Genomic DNA, 20,684 nt, shown 5'->3' with positions numbered 1-20,684 from the left:
AAACCTGAAACTCAGACAATGTCAAGTGCCTGGTAGTTTGAAAATAAAAATTTTCTTCCATGAGAGTTGGATGTGAACAATAGGAAGAGGAGACAAGGAGAGGGAGAAAGCAATGTTAGTGGTCTGAAATGGGTTGCAGTATAGCTAGAACGCAACATGACTTCCTTGGAGAAACTGGCTTTGAGCCGAGAGTAGATTACAATTAGTGGTAAGGTAGGGTTTCATCTTACCTCATTTTTAATTTCCTTACTGTTCTGATTTTAATAGCTAATTGTATTGCTTATGCCATTTGTCTTTATAATCGTATATCTATAAACTCAGTGTACTCCCTTAATTGGAGAACTTCCGGTTTTCTTGAGATGAAAGTATTTTTTTTTAATCACTTTGCTTTAGTAGTCCACCTGTAGTTTCTTAGAAGAACTTAATATTCTTTGATTTTCGTACTTAGCTTTACAGCAGCTTTGTATTAAATTGCTTATTTGAGACACTGCTTTTGAAAGGGCATTTTAGTGGTAACAGATCAGTTGTGGGAAGAATGTGTCTTTAAGCTTCTACCCACTTGACTCTCAGTACGGTTTAATTTTCCCTTTGCAGTCTCTATTCACTTGCCTCAGTTTTTACCCTATTGCCTCAGTTTTTCCATAGCTATTTTTGCTACTGGGGAGTCATCCCTCTTAATTTTTTTGGACAGGGTAGCTCAAATAGTCAGAAGGAAGATGATATGCACACTACACTTCTCATGGTGACTGGTTTTCATGCTCTTATTTCTTTTCTTTTAGCCTTTATTTTTCTCGGTAGCACCAATGAAAAGAATAGAGAAGACACAGATGTGATAGCCTTAATGCAGCACTTATTAAGTAGGTAGACATGAGTATCATTCAGTTGTATTTTTAGTGTTTTTATATTACTGCTTTGGAGTTTGGGAGTTTAGAAGCCAATTTTGGAGTATTGAAAGCTGTTTTGAAGCAAAAAAATTGTATGTTCTAGCTTGTGTTTATATGTTTAATAATTTTAGAAATTTGAATTAAATGTGTTAACGTCAATCAATTAAATACATAGTTTTTTAAAAAATAAGATATAATTGTATATACTTGTTTTTTCAGACTAAAAAATGTGAAACTTAGCCTTTTGTAATTCAGAAAGAAGGATATAAATAAAATTAATTGTAAAATAAGCTTTGCCGTGAGAAAACTGAAAGATTTTCAAGCTCTGTAAAAGTAAATGCAAAGGAGAATTAATGTTTATGAATGAAAGAAATTTTTTATCGATTATGAATGAATCTTAGAGCATAGCTTAGAGTCTTGTGCATTATCATTGTGAAGCTTAATCTCGCATTTCAGTTTTTAACTGTCCTCTTTCATTTTCCCCATTCAACCACTCTTAAAATTGGTTATGGAATTTTTATGTTGTGGTGCTTGTGAGACAATAGTCATGGGACTTAAATGCTTGAGGAAATTAGTGAGGGGTTTAGTTGTATAAATATATATATATTTTTTTAAGACAGTATCTTGCTTTGTCACCCAGGCTGAAGCATAGTAGCACAGTCATGACTCAGTGCAGCCTCGGCCTCCCAGGCTCAAGCAGTCCTCCCACCTCACCCTCCCTAGTAGCTGGGACTATGGGCACGTGCTACCACACCTGGCTAATTTTTGTATTTTTTGTAGAGGGTGTTGCCATGTTGCTGGGGTTGGTCTTGAACTCCTGGGCTCAAGCAATCTCCCCACCTCAGCCTCCTAAAGTGCTGGGATTACAAACGTGAGCCACCATGTTGTACTGAAAGAATTTTTAAAAGTAGCCCCAGGGATATATGTATCCATTGATTAGGAACATTTCTAATGACTCCATAACTGATTTATTGTGAATGAAGATTTTGGTCAGGCGTGATGGCTTGTGCTTGTAATCCCAGCACTTTGGGAGGCTGAGGTGGGAGGATTGCTTGAGGCCAGGTGTTCAAGACCAGCCTGGGCAACCCCACCTTCAAAAAAAATAAAAATTAAAAAATTGAAATAAAAACATTTTTTGGAAATTACAGTTTAGAATGATCTCAAGAGCTCTTGTTTTCACTTAGAGTAGTAGTTCTTTTTCCATTTAGTTATATCATTTAAGTGGGTTGAGGAGAAAGCTATTTTGACATTCATTGTAAAATGAATAATAGTATCTGCAGATTATTTTATTCTTTGTTGGTACATAATTTTGTTTTCTAATTATAAAAGTATATTTAGCTGTATAAATAGAACATTTGGAAAGCAGAAAAGTGCAAAGTACCTGCAATCTAAGGGAAATGTTTGATCTCACAGCATTTTATTTACTTTGTAAAAACCAAATACAATGACAAATGTTCCACAGGAGACTAAAGTTAAACCACTGAAATCACGCATATCTGAGTGTGAACAGACAAGGCATTTGTGTCACCACGAAGTCAAGGAGACACAAAATAAACATTTACGTGACTGCCAGGTGCAGTGTCCTTTCATATTTGCATTTTGCCTGGTATGAACATCGTTTTACCAGAGTATGGAAATGTTTTCATTTTGGACATAACTTTCTCTTCTCGTATTCAGTTGGGACCATCAGAGGCCATTTGGGGGAAATAATAGAACATATGTTGGAGTTTTAAAATTTTATTTGATTTTGGACATGTGCAAGAAAATTTGCTACTACTGGTACTTGCTCTGAATTTCTAGGTTTCAATTTTTGTGAGACTATACTAGTTGCCCTGAAAGATCTCTGTGCTGTATACATCTTACAGATCTACTTTTGTACTGATACTCATTCCTTGGGAAGACATAAAAGAATGAAAAGGCGATGCAGTTCATTTTCCACAACATTGAACATTCATTTGTCACCAGCATAGAAAGGATTTGGGGAGAGATTAAGCAGTAGCAGGAATAGTCAGTAATCTGCATCTAAAGGGGCTTGATGACTTTACTTCAGTACATTCTGGCCATGTGAAGAATACCTAAATTAACTATCAGAGTTATTAACAGAGTGAACCTATCATAACTATGATTTTTTTTTCTTTTTTGCAATTATAGAATTAATTTATTTATTTTTCCTTTTGAAGCAGAGTCTTGCTCTGCCACCCAGGCTGGAGTACAGTGCCACAATCTTGGCTCACTGCAACCTCCACCTCCTGGGTTCAAGCGATTCTCCTGTGTCAGCCTCCCGAGTAGCTGGGATTACAGGCGCATGCCACTACCCCTGGCTAATTTTTGTATTTTTATTAGAGAGAGGATTTCATCGTGTTGGCCAATCTGGTCTTGAATTCCTGACCTCAGTTGATCCACCCACCTCAGCCTCCTAAAGTGCTGGGATTGCAGGTGTGAGCCACCATGCCTGGCCTGATTTAACAATTTTAATACAGGGATTCTTAGCAAATAAAGTATCTGATCAAATTGTGAAGACACAGAGCTGATAGCTGAAAAACGATTCCTGTTAAAAGCTGATACTTTAGAAAATACTTGGAATGCTGCTTCCAATTTGGTGTAATTTCCAATATGAAAAACAAATGAATCTTACGTATTTGAGTCTGAACTTTTTTTTTGGATAATATGAATATGAGTCTCTTTTATGCTCTGGCTAATCAGAAAGTATTTGTTTTTAATTAAAAATTGTGTTTAAGCACTGTAATCAATAAAAATTAAAACTTTTAACCTTGCATCTGAATAAAGGCAGACTGTACCTCCCTTACTTATGACCTCCCTACTTAACACTAGTATAACATTTTTCTTCCCATTGAGTATATATCTAGTACTATATTTTTACAAAGTTTTCTCTTGCTGGGGAAAATAAAAGCTAAGATTAGTTTTTTATTGTACTTTATGGAATTGTATTACTTATAAACATTTCCTTTCATCATATGCAGTCATACTTACAAAATAGAATTAAAAAGGCATTAAAGGCTAGGCATAGTGGCTCATGCCTATAATACCAGCATGTTGGGAGGCTGAGGTGGGCAGATCACTTGAACCCAAGCATTCAAGACCAGCTCGTCGTCTGTACTAAAAATACAAAAATTAGCCAGGTATGGTGGTGCACACCTATAGTCCCAGCAGTTACTAGGGAGGCTGAGGTGGGAGGATTGCTTGAGCCTGGGAAGTTGAGGCTATAGTGAGCCAAGATCATACCACTGCACTCCAGCCTGGGTGACAGTGAAAGACATTGTCTCAAAAAAAAAAAAGCATTAAAGAAACTATGCTATGTTTGGGAAAACAAGGAACTCTTTAGAGCAAGCCTTGCTGAGCAGCTTCCTATAGTAGGGAAGCTCATTGTTACTTTTGTCCTTTGAAAAGTCACTTAATCTCTCTAATCATTATTGTGAAGGTTGTTGCCTTTTTGGTGGCTCAACCAAACATTGTTTTGTGAGTCTGAATGGGAGGCTGGCTGACACTTTCGTGACTTAGAGTCAGCTCTTAAGGAAATTTCAGGAGGATGGTAGAAGTAGGGCCCTTTCCATTTTCAGATTTTATCTGGTCTCTGGAGACCAGGTAACTGTCAAGTTGGTTTCAGTACCTCTTGCGTGGCAAGTTTGGTCAGTCATTAGAGGTGGATATTGGATAGAATAGATAATAACAGCAGTAGGTAGGTAGAAAGTACGAGGAGAATATACATTGTTTTCCCCATCGACTTAATTATTAAAACATGTTTTTCATTTGAAAAAAAATCTTGCTAGCTAAACCTTCTTCGTTAACTTTAGTCTTGGTTCTTTTGTGATCAACTGCAAATTTATTTTATTTTTATTTTTATTTTTTTTCCCCAAGACAGTTTCACTCTTGCTGCCCAGGCTGGAGTACAATGGCTCGATCTCAGCTCACTGCAACCTCCCTCCGCCTCCCAGGTTCAGGCAATTCTCCTGCCTCAGCTTCCCAAGTAGCTGGGATTACAGGCGTATGCCACCACACCTGGCTAATTATTGCATTTTTAGTAGAGATGGGGTTTCACCATGTTGGTCAGGCTGGCCTCGGAACTCCTGACCTCAGGTGATCCACCCGCCCTGGCCTCCCAAAGTGCTGGAGTTACAGGCATGAGCCACCATGCCTGGCCCACAAATTTTTTTATTGACAATTTTTGCTGAGATTATAGGTAGTGGGCAAACAATTGTTATTATGCTCACAAGCACTATAAACATTTTATTTCTACTTTTTACTTGTGTGTGCTTATCAGTGAAAGTAAATATAACAGACTTTGTCATTCTCTTGAGTTAGTTAGCTTTGTTATGCTTTCAGGGACATAATTAACCTCCCTTCTGTGCTTAAAAATGTTCAACCAGTTTTATGTTGTCGTCTTTTTGTTTTGTTTTGTTTTGTTTTGTTTCTTGAGATTGTGTCGCACGCTGTCACCCAGGCTGGAGTGCAGTGGCGTGATCTGGGCTCACTGCAGCCTCCGCCTCCTGGGTTCAAGTGATTCTCCTGCCTCAGCCTCCCAAATAGCTGGGATTACAGGCACGTGCCACTACACTTGGCTAATTTTTTGTATTTTTAGTAGAGACAGGGTTTCACCGTGTTGCCCAGGCTGGTCTCAGAAACCTGACCTCAAGTGATCCACCAGCCTTGGCTTCCTGAGGTGCTGGGATTACAGGCATGAGCCACCGTGCCTGGCCATTCAAACAGTTTTAGAAAAGATTTGGTAGGAAATTTGTCATTGAGTCAACATGAATTTATTACCACTTCTGGGGGAAAAAAAAAAAAATCACTGCTTAGAATACATATCCTACAAATAATAGAGTAGTATTTTTGTATGTTAAGGACAAATACTTAAAAAATTTAGTTGTTGGCTGAGCGCGGAGGCTCACGCCTGTAATCCCAGCACTTTGGGAGGCAGAGGCAGGCAGATCACAAGGTCAGGAGTTCAAGACCAGCCTGGCCAATGAAACTCCGTCTCTACTAAAAATGCAAAAGTTAGCCAGACATGGTAGCGGGCGTCTGTAGTCCCAATTACTCCTACTCGGGAGGCTCAGGTAGGAGAATCGATTGAACCTGGGAGGCAGAGGTTGCAGTAAGCTGAGATCATGCCACTGCACTCCAGCCTGGGCGACAACGCAAGACTCCATCTCAAACAAAAAAAAAAAATTGTTAATGGAAATTTAGGGGTTCAGCTCAGGATTTTATAAATCTGGCTGCATGTCAAACCACCCCAGAGACTCAAAAGTCTAGAATAGGGTCCAATTCTCTTTTTAAAATAAATGCCCCAGGGTAATTTCTTTTTTTTATTTTTCTTTTTTCCTTTTTTTTTTTTTTTTTTTTGCGACAGGGTCTCACTCTGTCTCCCAGGCTGAAACGTAGTGGCACAGTCTTTGGCTCACTGCAGCCTCAACCTCCTGGGCTCAAGCAGTCCTCCCACCTCAGCTTCCCAAGTAGCTGGGACCACAGGCATGCCTCACCGTGCCCAGCTAATTTTTAAAATGTTTTGTAGAGACATGGCCTCGCCTTTTTTCCCAGGCTGCTCTCGAACTCCTAGGCACAAGCAGTCTTCCCACCTTAACCTCCCAAAGTGCTGGGATTACAGGCATGAGCCACCTTGCCCAGCCCCAGGGTAATTTTGTCACAGCTAGGCAAGTGTTAAGAAATGCCTTTCTTAATTTACTGTTAAAAATCTAAACATAGCACTGGGCAAAATAAAGTTGTGGGTATTTTCTTAGTTACAAGACTAAACATTCATTTCAAGATAGTAAATGTCCATTCAAATCAAATTCTCTTTTGTTTCATAAAGTTATAAAACAAAAAGTGTAATCTTACTTTGTCCTTTTCATGTGATGAATTTGGAAGGGCCCTTTAAATTTATATAATTTGATTTTATATGAAATTTGTTGTACCTTCATGAAATAATATTAAGTGTAGAGACAAAGCTTCTACAGAGAGGGTGTGTTTATTTTGCTTCCTTTTAATGTCACTTTTTATTCTGCTAGGCACCCTGTGAGCAGTTAGTGAATCTTCAGTAGTGATGGCCATGGAGAAGCTTGAGATCCAGTTAATTCCTAGGAGATTGCTATCTGGGAATGGCAAGACTGCAGTTGTGGGCACTGCCAGTCTCTTCCTTATTTCTTCTGCTTGCAGATAGGCTCCTAATCAGGAGAAGCTTCATTCCATTAAAGCAACACTTGTTATCATAAGTGTTTGCATCCGTTGTGAATGCTGTCTTTTGAAACTTCGCGTAATACAATTGCTTGTTTATTCCTGTGCTTTTTGTTCAATCAATAAATGCTAGTAAGTGCTTTTTTGTTTTTTAAAGAATTTAACTTACATACAATGCTTTTTGACTAGTATGAAGTACTCCTTTGTGTACAAGATCATGATGATCCAGCCATTGATGTATGTAAGAAGCTTCTTGGAAAATATCCAAATGTTGATGCTAGATTGTTTATAGGTAAGTAAATTCTGTAGTAACCATTTTCCATTGATAGTGTAAAGTATCAGTAATCTCTGCATTGAACTGAAGATTAAGGTGTTAGCCATGTTTGTTTTAAACATGTTTGGTGGAGTACTGAATATGTTTATGTCCTTTTGAGAAAACTTATAAAAACAAAGGTTTTTTTTTCATATCTGAGATGAACAAAGTCACACAAAAAATAATATTTTTCCCATTAATCAGACATGAGGGTCTGTTATTTTTTGTTTCTTCAATATTTTAAATGTGTGGTGTTTTCTGTATCTTATTGACTATAATTGGAGTGAATGATATAATTCACTTTTATTATATTACAAGAAGGGTATTTTTCCAAAAGCCTACAGACTTATTTGAAAGACTTATTAAGGTGTGTTTGCCCTTAATTTTTTTTTTTAACATAGAACTGATGTGATCTCTCTAGAAAACAAGTAAGTCATGTATAACGATACCAGATCATTGCTATTTGAAGATAGAGCAATGATTTACATTTTTTATTAGCTTAAAATGCAATTTTGAAAATTAATGTAAGTGTAGCACGCCTGCAGATTAATCAGGACCATTACAAATCTATCAACTCATGGTCAGAGACGCTCATTCTTCACATGTGTGATCTTAAACTATTTACTATCATATATTTATGGGGTTTTTTTTTTTTTTTTTTTTTTTTTTTAAAGACGGATTGTTTGCTCTTACCACCCAGGCTGGAGTGCAATGGTGCAACTTCAGCTCACTGCAACCCCTTCCTCCTGGGTTCAAGCAGTTCTCCTGCTTCAGCCTCCTGAGCAGCTGGGATCACAGGCGTGCATCACCATGCCCAGCTAATTTTTTTCTATTTTTAGCAGAGACAAGGTTTCACCATGTCAGTCAGGCTGGTCTCGAACTGCTGACCTCAGGTGATCCACCTGCCTCAACCTCCCAAAGTGCTGGGATTATAGCCTCCCCAGTAACTGGGATTACACTCATGTGCCACCACACTCAGCTAATTTTTTTGTATTTTTAGTAGAGATGGGGTTTCGCCATGTCAAACTGATCTCGAATTCCTGACCTCAGGTGGCAGGTGATCCACCCCCTGTCGACCTCCCAAAGTGCTGGGATTACAGGCGTGAGTCCATGGTGCCCGGCCATGTGTATTTATATTTAATATGTCTTTATTAAATATCATCTCACTGTATTTATGAATTTATACTGTTTTAATTATAGCTTCAAAATGACACCTATAGCTTTTTTCCTTAGGATTATTTTTTAAATTGACAAATAAAATTTGTATATATTTTTGGTGTACGGCTTGATGTTTTGAAATATATATATACATTGTGGAATAGCTTATTAAGTTGATTAACATATGCATTTCTGCACATATTTATTCATGGTGGGAAATCTCTCTTAGCAGTTTTCAAGTAAACAACACATTGTTGTATACTTTCTCATGTACTTATACTGTATTTGTGGTGAGAGATCTACTCTCAATCATTTTCAAGTATACCATACATTGTTGTTAGCTATAGTTGCCATGTTGTACAATTGCCGTTAAATATTGACTCATACTTAACTATTAAGGCCGGGACTTAAGAATTAGAAAAAGTGAAACAGTGAATTTTCAAAGGTAAATGATACAGGTTTCCTTTTGAAAATGGAGAGTTTTTTCCTAAATATATTATTATGAATAATAGAGAATGTTACATAATATGAAAGAATGTTTATTTGAATTGTTAAATATGCAAGTACTTTTCATTTCTATCATGTATCTTTATACTATATTTTTAATGTTGCATAAATCTTTTACTATTGTATCTTTACATTTTTAGGTGGTAAAAAGGTTGGCATTAATCCTAAAATTAATAATTTAATGCCAGGATATGAAGTTGCAAAGTATGATCTTATATGGATTTGTGATAGTGGAATAAGAGGTGAGGTTTTTTTCTGATTTATCTTATGAAACTATTAATTTGAAGAAAAATACTAAAAGCAATCTGCAGATACATTCATGAGTTCTTTTTATTTGCCTGAAAGAGTAATTTATTTCATCATTATTTCATGGTGATACATCCAGTTAATGCTTACTAAGATTTTGATTTTTTTCATCCTAAACTAGAATGTTGCATGTATTAAAATGTTTTCATTTTGAAGAGAAAATTTCAACCATTAAATTAAAAATGGTCGTGGTTCATTATATAATCTACAAGCTTTCCCATGGGTGTAACTTTTCCCTTGTTTGCCTGACACTTACCTTTAATGTGTTTCGGCTTGCGTAATACACTGTCTCACACAGGGACAGAAATTAATAGGTGCATATTTTATTAGAACACGTACACTTATCAGACTATACGCATGACTTTTACTTAAATGATTTTTGCAAGAAGCCTTTCATATACTGAAATTATAACTTGCGTTTGTGAACACTTATAATAGTTTCAGTGTTCTATAATATTTTGTTATATTCTAATTGCCTTAAGTTTCTTAACCCCAATACTATTCACATCTTGGGCTTTGTTGTGGGAGCTGTCTTCTAGGATGTTTAGCAGCATCTCTGGTATCTACCCTTGCGATGCCAGTAGTATCCCCTTCTCAGTAGTAAAAGCAAAAATATCTTCAGATGTTGCCAGATGTCCCCTGTGGGGCAGAATTGCCCCCAGTTGAGAAGCGCTGACCTAGAATGAGTATTTAAGGTCCAAATACAACTTCTCTTTATATAGTAGATTTAGTTCTTAAAGACTTGGAGGAAATGAAAAATAAAGTCATGTAAAAATGATAGGAGATGTTTGCTATTTAAAGATTGGGCAATAATTTAAATATTTTGTCAGCTTAAAATGCAAATTAGAAAATGAACATAAGCGTCGCACTCCTATGAGTTAATCAGGACTATTACAAATCTATCAACTCCTGGTCAGAGATGATGTTCCTTCTTCATATTTGCTATCTTCAATTATTCACTATCATATGTTTTTCAGTGTACAGATCTCTGTTCAATATAATCACATTCCATTCCGGTGTGCAAATCTGATACTCGCAGAGAAAGTAGTCTCATCTCCTATGATTGGAGAGTAGAGAAGCCAGCACGAGAACTGAGGTCCTTTTACCTCTGCTCCTGAACCTTTTCCACTAGGACACATTGTCCTTACTCCAATTTAGAAGTTCCGACAGGGGGGTAATCTTTTACTAAGTATATTCTGCCTCTGGTACATAGTAGGTATATACTTTTCTTTTGTTTTCTTTTTTTTTTTTTTTGAGATGGAATCTTGCTCTGTCGCCCAGGCTGGAGCACAGTGGCGCGATCTCGGCTCACTGCAAGCTCCGCCTCCCGGGTTCACGCCATTCTCCTGCCTCAGCCTCCCAAGTAGCTGGGATTACAGGCGCCCGCCACCTCGCCCGGCTAATTTTTTGTATTTTTAGTAGAGACGGGGTTTCACTGTGTTAGCCAGGATGGTCTCGATCTCCTGACCTCGTGATCCACCCACCTTGGCCTCCCAAAGTGTTGGGATTATAGGCATGAACCACTGCGCCTGGTATATACTTTTCAAAGTATATTCTGCCTCTGGTACATAGTAGGTATATACTGGGCTAAAAAATGTATGAATTAGCTTTCAAGAATCAGGCCTTTTTGAAATTTTGTATTCTCCTCAGAAAGGTGGTGGAGATTCATTTTATTAGAGCCATATGTTTAAAATAATGTTTTTATTAAGAATTTAATAACAATTCACCAAATATATTTTATATTAGTGGGCATTCTACTAAAAAGAAATTTTCTTTTCTCCCCCTCTCTGCCTTTTTTTTAAATTGTAGTAATTCCAGATACACTGACTGACATGGTGAATCAAATGACAGAAAAAGTAGGCTTGGTTCACGGGCTGCCTTACGTGGCAGACAGACAGGGCTTTGCTGCCACCTTAGAGCAGGTAAGTATGGTGGTTATAAATCATGTTCGTGGTATCAGCCCCCTCATCTCCCAGAAGCTTGAGGCTATGGGAGCAAGAATTAGGTATCTCAAGTTAACTGTATTAAGTCCATTTCGGAACCTGCTATGTTCTAGAAGCCCTGAGTTGAGAGCAGCTGTTTTCATTAGTGAGGAAATTCTTGGGCCCCTGACTGTACCCTGGCAGTGAACAGCTGTGCTCAGGAAATGCCTGTGGTCTTACTGCCAGCTGAACAGTCTAACCTCCTGCCTTGTAGTATTCACTTCCAGTTCTAGAGTTCAGTTCTTCATATTGTTCTTTCAAACGTTCAATCTGAAAAGAATCACTGCCCCCGGCTTTTTTTTTTTTTTTTTTTTTTTGACGGAGTCTTGCTGTGTTGCCCACGCTGGAGTGCAGTGGCATGATCTCGGCTCACTGAAACCTCCATTTCCCAGGTTCAAACGATTATTCTGCCTCAGCCTCCCAAGTAGCTGGGATTTCAGGTGTGCTACCACGCCTGGCTAACTTTTGTATTTTTAGTAGAAATGGGGTTTCACCATGTTGGCCAGGCTGGTCTCAAACTCCTGACCTCAAGTGATCCGCCCGCCTCAGCCCTCCCGAAATGCTGGGATTAAAGGCATGAGCCACTGCTCCCAGCCCTGAAAAGAATCTTTTTAAAATATCACAAAGTATTTCAAATATACAGAAAAGAAAATTTATTCATACAAGTCCTTATAAAACCCATTTGATGTCCTTTTAAAACATATTTCTAATAATTGTCTGAGAAAGTTATGTTTTCATTTTATTTTTTCTCCACCTTAGAAATAGTAACATGCATAGGAAACTATAAATAATGGAAAAGTATAAGATGCAAAAAAACAAAAACCAACAACCTAGAACCCTAACAGTTACAGGAAGTTTCTGGATTTTTTGGGAGTTTTTTGTTTTTTGGGGGTTTTTTTGGTTTTTTTTGAGACGGAGTCTCGCTCTGTCACCCGGGCTGGAATGTAGTGGCGCTATCTCGGCTCACTGCAAGCTCTGCCTCCCAGGTTGACACCATTCTCCTGCCTCAGCCTCCTGAGTAGCTGGGACTACATGTGCCTGCCACCATGCCCGGCTAATTTTTTGTATTTTTGATAGAGACAGGGTTTCACTGTGTTAGCCAGGATGGTCTTAATCTCCTGACCTCATGATCTGCCCTCCTCAGCCTCCCAAAGTGCTGGGATTACAGGCGTGAGCCACCGCGCCCAGCCAGAAGTTTCTGTCTTTAAAAATAAAGGTTTGTTATATCATTTGGGCACTTTGGAGTCTTTATTTCCCCCCCTCCCTTCTGGGCTCTTTAGAAAACATTGTTGAGATAGTATTCTAAAAGTAATCTATATCTTATTTTTGTGACTTTGTAAGCTTTTCCCATATCATTAATAGCTTTTTTATTGGCTGTATTGTAGGCTATCCTGCGTGTGTCCTATGCTTGAGTTAATCATTCCTGTACTGTTAAACATTTGGGAGGAAAAATTTGTTGTAATGTTACAAGGACAGATACATGATTTCAGTCTTTAAATATGTCAACTTGCTCTTAAGCATATCTGCATTTATATTCTCTTGAATTGCAGTCTTATGATTGCCACATATCTGAGGGGGTAAAGGTACATTGTGGGAACTTGCGTGTGACCTTTGGCAGTTTGAACTGTGAACTCTTTCTTAATATTGCCTGTAAATGTATTTGTTCTACTGCAAGAAATTGTTAGTCTTAAATGCCAGAATCTTTGTTTAGAAAAAGAAACTGAGTAGCCGCTTTAAAATAAAATACAATCTATTCTAATATACCAAATTGTATTTTTGTCTTAGAAATATCCAAATTGGTATAGATGTCAATAACATCTCCATGATGTATATGTCAATAAACATCTCCCAAAATACACCCATCCCCTTAGTGTAGGTTTAATCTCTGGCAGTCACTCTGCCATACTTAGAATGAATCATTCTCAGCTGTAAAGAAATCCTGGGTGCATTCAGCTCAGTGACTAACAGCTCATTCCTAAGACCTCAGTAACTGCTAAGGAATTACGATGTGTGCCTCTGTTCTTAGAAGCCAGGTTCGATTCAGTCCTACCAACACTAGGACTTCACTGGAGTCTGGGTTCAGGGTAGGTAGCAAGAATCATAATCTTAATTGCCCCTTAGAATTGTCTTGCGCTGCACTGTGTGTGTAACTCCAGACATTGAGAAAGATCACTACTGTTTATTTCAGGCTAATTAGAAAAGGCGACATATCTGAGGTGTAAATAATAAATAGGATTTTGTGTCTGCTAAGTAGGGTAATAACAGTCCTTTTCTACCATTGATTTATCAGCTTATGTATCTTACGACTTCAGAGTATATGTAGAGAAATGGCAGTAGGGGATGAGAGAATTTTAGTATCCCCCTTATGAAAAATACATTGAAAAAAATGGGGAAATTGGGAAGAGTCTTAGTGACTAAGGGAGAGGGAGCAGCTAGCTACAAAAGGATGCAAGAAAAGGAATTAAGAAATAGGATTGTGTCCCTTCCCCCCCCAAAAAAGAAATAGGATCGTCCTGAAGGTTGATAGACCTATGGGTGGTATGTGTATGCATGTATGTATATATAAACACATATATGTAACATACAAATATGTATATTGATCCAAGTAAACAAAGTAGATGTGTGTGTATATTTACATGAACACCCTAAAAATAAGATACATTCAATATTTGTTCATCTTTTGTATGTCAATGAGTGAATTTTTACCCTATTTTGTATCTAAATTGTTTTATTTGGATGCATTTTTAGATTACTAAGTGTGCTTGCACTATGAAAGCAATATTGTATACCACTTTGTATTCAGGTAGTTTACATAAGAATAATAGGATATTCATTCAATCATACTTTTAAAAAACATTGGGAAAAAACAGTTCGTAAACACCATACTTTTAACATGAAATTCTAATCGTACACATTTGTGGTTTTTTGGGCAGGTATATTTTGGAACTTCACATCCAAGATACTATATCTCTGCCAATGTAACTGGCTTCAAATGTGTGACAGGAATGTCTTGTTTAATGAGAAAAGACGTGTTAGATCAAGCAGGAGGACTTATAGCTTTTGCTCAGTACATTGCCGAAGATTACTTTATGGCCAAAGCGATAGCTGACCGGTAAGAACTAAATGAAGCCATAGTGTTTTTATTACATAACTTCTGTTGGTTTATTCTTTTTGTTCAACCTGTAGATTAGGGCTTTTTAATTTAATTTTATTTTTTTGCTAGTAAGTACAGAATAGGTCAATTTGAATTTTTTTATTTTTGTTTTTGAGACAGAGTCTTGCTCTGTCACCCGGGCTGGAGTGCAGTGGCGCAATCTTGGCTCACTGTAGCCTCTGCCTCCTGGATTCAAGTGATTCTCGTGCATCAGCCACCAGAGTAGCTGGGACTACAGGCATGTACCAGCACGCACAGCTAATTTTTTTATTTTTAGTAGAGATGGGGTTTCTTTGTGTTGGCCAGGCTGGTCTTGAACTTCTGACCTCAAGTGATCTGCCCACCTTGACCTCCCAAAGTGCTGGGATTACAGGTATGAGCCACCACACCCAGCAGATCAATAATTTTAGAGAGTAATTCATATTCTAATTATAGAATTGTAGGTGTGTACTAATGAAGAAAGTAAATGTTCTGATTCCTCTGCATTTTTCAAGTTAATGTGTTTTAAAGTGATTAAAAGGAAGTTTCTTTGTGATTAGAATTTTTACTGTATAGATATAAATTTCTGTGTTTTAGAAGAGTTAAAACTATCAGTTATTTTTATTTATTAAAAATAAACCAGTAGGTGAAAATTTAAAGACTATCATTTCAAAATTTGAAATTTGTCAGTGAATTATACAATACTTTGCTAAGAAGCCACTGAAAAATTCATGTGACTGACTTAGCATTTCTGTATCACAAGATACTTGTTTTGTTTTTTTTTTTTGAAGCAGTCTCTCCCTGATGCCCAAGCTGGAGTACAGTGGCACAATCTCGGCTCACTGCAACCTCCACCTCCTGGGTTCAAACGAGTCTCCTGCCTCAGCCTCCCAAGTAGCTGGGATTATAGGCGCCCGCCACCACGCTCAGCTACTTTTGTGTGTGTGTTAGTAGAGGCGGGGTTTCACCATTTTGGCCAGGCTAGTCTTGAACTCCTGACCTCGCGATCTGCCCGCCTCGGCCTCGCAAAGTGCTGGGATTACAGGCGTGAGCCACGGCACCCAACCTAAAATACTTGTTTTTAAAGGGGATCACTGCCTTGTGTGAGAATTTTTTTTTAATTTTAAAAAAACTAAAGTGTGTTTTAAATAAAAATTCTGTCGTGATTGTGTTAATGTGGTTCATGGTTTCCTGGTGTCTCCCATGAGACCCATAATGCCACTTTCTGTTTACATGTCTTGTTGAATATTCACACAACTTTGTTTGTTGTTTGGTTAGTAGTCATCAGAGACTCATCTATTAAATATGGAACCTCTCCATTGTTTTTCCAAATGACTGCATTTTAAGTTTTTTAAACTGTAAAGTAAGGAGGGTACAATTCTAGTTCTTAGATGGTGCTGTCATGGTCTAGCGTAATTGCTGAAACATCCATACGTATGGTAGACCTTAAGTAGTGTGCTAATCCTGAAAGCTGGGCTCACCCTCCATCCCAGCAATTGCCTGGTCTTTATAATGATTACTGAATGCATAACCAGTTACGCTTGCATGTGTTCATCATAACTTACTTTCTAATTGTCTTAATTTTCAGAGGTTGGAGGTTTGCAATGTCCACTCAAGTTGCAATGCAAAACTCTGGCTCATATTCAATTTCTCAGTTTCAATCCAGAATGATCAGGTAAATCAACTGTTTTCTTTTTATACTTTGTTAAAAGGAAAGGTGGGGTGGGGGGGTTAGTGATTTTTACAGGTTTAATGTAGTTAAATAAGTATACCTAAAGGTTAGATTTTTGTTTAGTCCCCGAAAATAGAGTTTAATTTCTGTGTTTAAGATAAATTTAATGTCTAAATATGTTTTATTTTCTGTATAACACTGAAAGCACTCAATAGAGAGATGTTGAGACTGAATTTTTTAATATGCTGATCTCTATTTTCTAACTTTCTATACTGATTAAATTTTATAATCTGTATTCATCAGAGCGTAGGCCATACAAATGAATTTATAGACATTTTTCTTTGACATCCTAGACAAAAATAGAAAAGAGAGTCATTAAAAAAAAATGTAGGTTGTGTGTGGTGCTTCACACCTGTAATCTCAGCGCTTTGGAAGGCCAAGGCGAGAGGATTGCTTGAGCCCAGGAGTTCGAGACCAGCCTGGGCAAAATGGATGAAACCCTGACTACAAAAAATGAAATATTAGCCAAGTATGGTTTTCATGTGCACCTGTGGTCCCAGCTACTTGGTGGGGATAAGGTGGGAGGATCACTTGAGCCTGGGAGATTGAAGCTACAGTGTGTGCCACTGCAATCCGGCCTGGGTGACAGAGCAGAACCCCATCTCAAGTAAAAAAAAAAAAAAAAAAAAAAAGAGTTTAAAAAGAATGGCCTTTCTATCACAAGGTAAAAAACTGATTATTTGGGGGAGAAAACAATGGATTTGTCTTGTAACCAGGATGTTGTTTTAAAGAAAATGCTTTTTGTTTTTCTAGGTGGACCAAACTACGAATTAACATGCTTCCTGCTACGATAATTTGTGAGCCAATTTCAGAATGCTTTGTTGCCAGTTTAATTATTGGCTGGGCAGCCCACCATGTATTCAGATGGGATATTATGGTATTTTTCATGTGTCATTGCCTGGCATGGTTTATATTTGACTACATTCAACTCAGGGGTGTCCAGGTATGTGGATAGGCGTGAAAAGGTTGGCAGTCACTTGGTGGAACTAGAACTATTTGAATTTAGAAAAAGTTGAAGAAAATCTATCTGAGCCATTCTTCAGCTTCCCATTGTAGGTTAGTCTCAGGTTTGAACATCAGTTTCTCTAGTGGGATGTTGACACAAAACTTAAGTTGATTTGCAACTTTCTGTTGGTTATATAATCACTTTTATTAAGGTTCCAAAAACATGAAGTTAATTAAATCAGTGAGTATTCAAACTAATCATACATTAAGATAGCAGTTATTTTCATGCGTCTTCTAGTAACAGTTGGCATTTTCTTGAATGGTATAACATGGCAGTTAAATTACATAAGGAAGCAGACTGGATTTTACATAGTATACTTAGAAAAGTGAAATCCAATTTTTTTTAGCCATGTCTTTAGTTTGACAGTGAGTGAAATTTAAAAAAATGTTTTTCCATTCGTAGGGTGGCACACTGTGTTTTTCAAAACTTGATTATGCAGTCGCCTGGTTCATCCGCGAATCCATGACAATATACATTTTTTTGTCTGCATTATGGGACCCAACTATAAGCTGGAGAACTGGTCGCTACAGATTACGCTGTGGGGGTACAGCAGAGGAAATCCTAGATGTATAACTACAGCTTTGTGACTGTATATAAAGGAAAAAAGAGAAGTATTATAAATTATGTTTATATAAATGCTTTTAAAGATCTACCTTCTGTAGTTTTATCACATGTATGTTTTGGTATCTGTTCTTTAATTTATTTTGCATGGCACTTGCATCTGTGGAAAAAAAAAAAAAAAAACACATCTGTAGTCTTGGCCAAATGATACACTTTATTTTGTGGAAGTAGAGAATCAAGAGAATTGGTTCTAGGAACCTGGGTTTGTTCTTCATTGTTGTTTATTTTTTTAAAATAAATAAATATATATATAGATGCTCTGCAACAAACACTATGACAGTATCCTTCAGTAGAGAAAGTTTCTTATTTGTGAGTACACTCTTTTAGAACATTTACGGGTGGGATGGCAGCAGCTTTGCTTTAGGGTTTAGAAGAGACTAGAAGGAATGACTATTCATGTCCAAAGTGAATGGTTTAGTGCAGTGAACAACACACGGCGAGGTACTAACTGAGAAACTTTTTCATGCTTTATGCCTACCTCTTGTAGTTGTTGCAGAGCAAATATAAATTGTAATAAGGTAGCTAGGCCTTGCAGAAACAAACAGAAAAACTTAAAAAAAAAATAAATAAAAGAGCTAGAGTCTAGTATTTATATGAATCTGTGAGAGATATTTTGGTCTCACTGCAATGAACCAAAAGTGGCTGAGTTTGGTTTTTAATTGTAGCCATGTATTGAAGGCATCTTTTTGACCAACTCTTGTTGGTTCTGTCTTGAACCATTGTTAATCACTGTGCTGTAATTAGTATAGCTAAATCTTTTCCTTCCTTGCTCCTGCCCCAGCCCACCCCATCTTCCCTTAACATTTTTTCGGGGGGGGGGGGGGTTGGGAGTGGTTTTGTTTTAGTGTGAGTGGATGTTTTGATAGTTGTAAGGAAAAAATGCATTTCAGACACATTTCACACATGAGCTATTTTCTTACACAGTATGTCTTATTGTTAATAAGAATGTAATTTCATGATACAAGTATTTAATATCTTTTTTAAGTCAGTAAATATTCTAGCCATCAATAAATAAATTGCAGTAGAGTATTAAGAGGGGATAAGATGAGTTTACTCTTAAAATTAATCAGTATCAAACTAAGTCTACTGTGTGTGTTTTTTTTTTTTTTTTTTTTTTTTTTTTTTACTATTATAGTTAGTCTAGTCTTATTTAAATTGGATTTTTGTATTCCAGTTTATATGACGAAATAGACTAGATCAGTGCTGGTTGTAAATGCATGCTGTACCCCACTGTTTTCTCCCCATCATGCCGCTAAACTTGCTCACCAGGTTGTGCTTAACTTGTGGTGAACTGGACTTGTTTTTGTTTTTTTTTTTTGTTTTTGTTTTTTTTAAAAAAAAAAAAAAAAAACAAAAATGTAAGGGACAGTGCATAAGCCTTTTCTTTGTTTAGTAGTGGTGTTTTGCTTTTTCTTCAGGATTGGATGGCATGTTGTCCATAGGAATGCCTACTGCAGGGCTAATACTGGCAATATGGCAGCTGTAAATTCTGAGTTACTACAGTCTCCATGTCAAAGCATAATGTGTAGCATATTAGCAATAACTACATATTCATAGAAAACACTTTTCACTCTACTGAGCCAATTCATTTAATTGTCAAATGTCTATATCCATGGTTTAAATGGCAACATATCTATAAGTATGTATACACATTGTATTTAAGCTTTTCTCTGGGCCAAACTGCTTCGTCCTTTTTTCTTCCTTTTTTTTTTTTTTTTTTTTTTTTTTTTTTTTAGCCTTATGATGAATTTGTTTGAAGGGCATTTTCTTTATGAACAAAGGCTTGGATGCATATTCCTTTCTTTCTGTGAATGGGAATTGTTCCCTGAGGAAAGTTGCACAGTTAAAACCAGTCTGGTTGTGACCCACTACATGTTTTGTTTTTAATCACTATGACCTGAGTTGAACTTTGCTCACCATGTTTGTACTTGTTGGTCTGTTTAATGAAGTTTGGTTGATGCCATCCTTTGCACTGCCGAAGTGTAAACTTGTGTATTACTTAGCTTTCTGCTGATCTCATTATGGACAGTGTAACAACAAAACCAAAATGGCTGGACAGACTTCTTGTGTTTTGTAAATATAAAATAGGACAGTTCTGTAGGTTTGTTCAGTGTGCTAGTGGAGTATTTCCTTAATGTAAAGCTTCACTTAAGCAGAGTGGTTCTTTGTTTAGCAAGCTTGGAGTGATGATAAAATGGTAAGAAATAACATAAATGTTGAAGAAAGCATCACAACAGAACTATAGGAGTCTAAATTTAATAAATAATCTTTAAAAAAAAACATTGTCTAGAATATATACCATGTTTTATTATTTAAAATCATTGTCTTAAATGTTTGTTCAAAAAATAAAAATTTGAATACAATCAAAACGTTAGCAGTAGTATATTTTTTTGTTCTTTTCTTCTATATTTTTATAAATAGCATGTTCCAGCATTCACATCAGAAGTATTAGAAGAGTTCTGTCAAGTATTCCTTTTGAAATCTTCCTTTCACTTGAGCCATAGGTAAAATGAATAAGGACATAGGCAGTCCTGTGACTTAAGTATGTCTTTTCTACCTTGGTTGGCTGTTAAAATCACCTGGAGAACTTTTAAAAATATATATATATACACATACACATACACCCTGGACCCTGTACACCACAGACACACGCACACACACACCCTGGGCCCTGCCCACATAGATTTTGGTGTAATCATTCTGGGTGAGGCCTGAGCTCTTCTACCTGTGATTCTACTGTGAGAATGCTGGCTTGTAATGACCTTCAGAAAAGAGCCAGTGGTCCTTTGGGCCCCTCTTCCCCAGGCTCACAACTTGAACTCAGCCTTTTAGATCTTACCACTCTAATGGCTAGGA

At 37.1% G+C, this 20,684-nt stretch overlaps 1 protein-coding gene across 1 annotated transcript in view; it reads left to right on the top strand.

Moving 5' to 3' along the window:
* The window catches only part of UGCG (UDP-glucose ceramide glucosyltransferase), a 38,913-nt gene extending 18,716 nt beyond the window's left edge, over window positions 1-20,197 (top strand). Inside the window, exons 3-9 of the mRNA XM_050759608.1 lie at window positions 7,260-7,362; window positions 9,189-9,290; window positions 11,164-11,276; window positions 14,270-14,448; window positions 16,058-16,144; window positions 16,955-17,144; window positions 17,610-20,197. Of these exons, the coding sequence (XP_050615565.1) occupies window positions 7,260-7,362; window positions 9,189-9,290; window positions 11,164-11,276; window positions 14,270-14,448; window positions 16,058-16,144; window positions 16,955-17,144; window positions 17,610-17,780 (945 nt within the window). The 3' untranslated portion in view covers window positions 17,781-20,197. The remainder of the gene's footprint in view (window positions 1-7,259; window positions 7,363-9,188; window positions 9,291-11,163; window positions 11,277-14,269; window positions 14,449-16,057; window positions 16,145-16,954; window positions 17,145-17,609) is intronic.
* The last annotated feature ends 487 nt before the right edge of the window (window positions 20,198-20,684 follow it).

This window comes from Macaca thibetana, chromosome 15 (assembly GCF_024542745.1).
Source record: "Macaca thibetana thibetana isolate TM-01 chromosome 15, ASM2454274v1, whole genome shotgun sequence".
Classification (NCBI taxonomy): domain Eukaryota; kingdom Metazoa; phylum Chordata; class Mammalia; order Primates; family Cercopithecidae; genus Macaca; species Macaca thibetana.
This window is presented reverse-complemented; position numbering and strand designations above follow the sequence as displayed.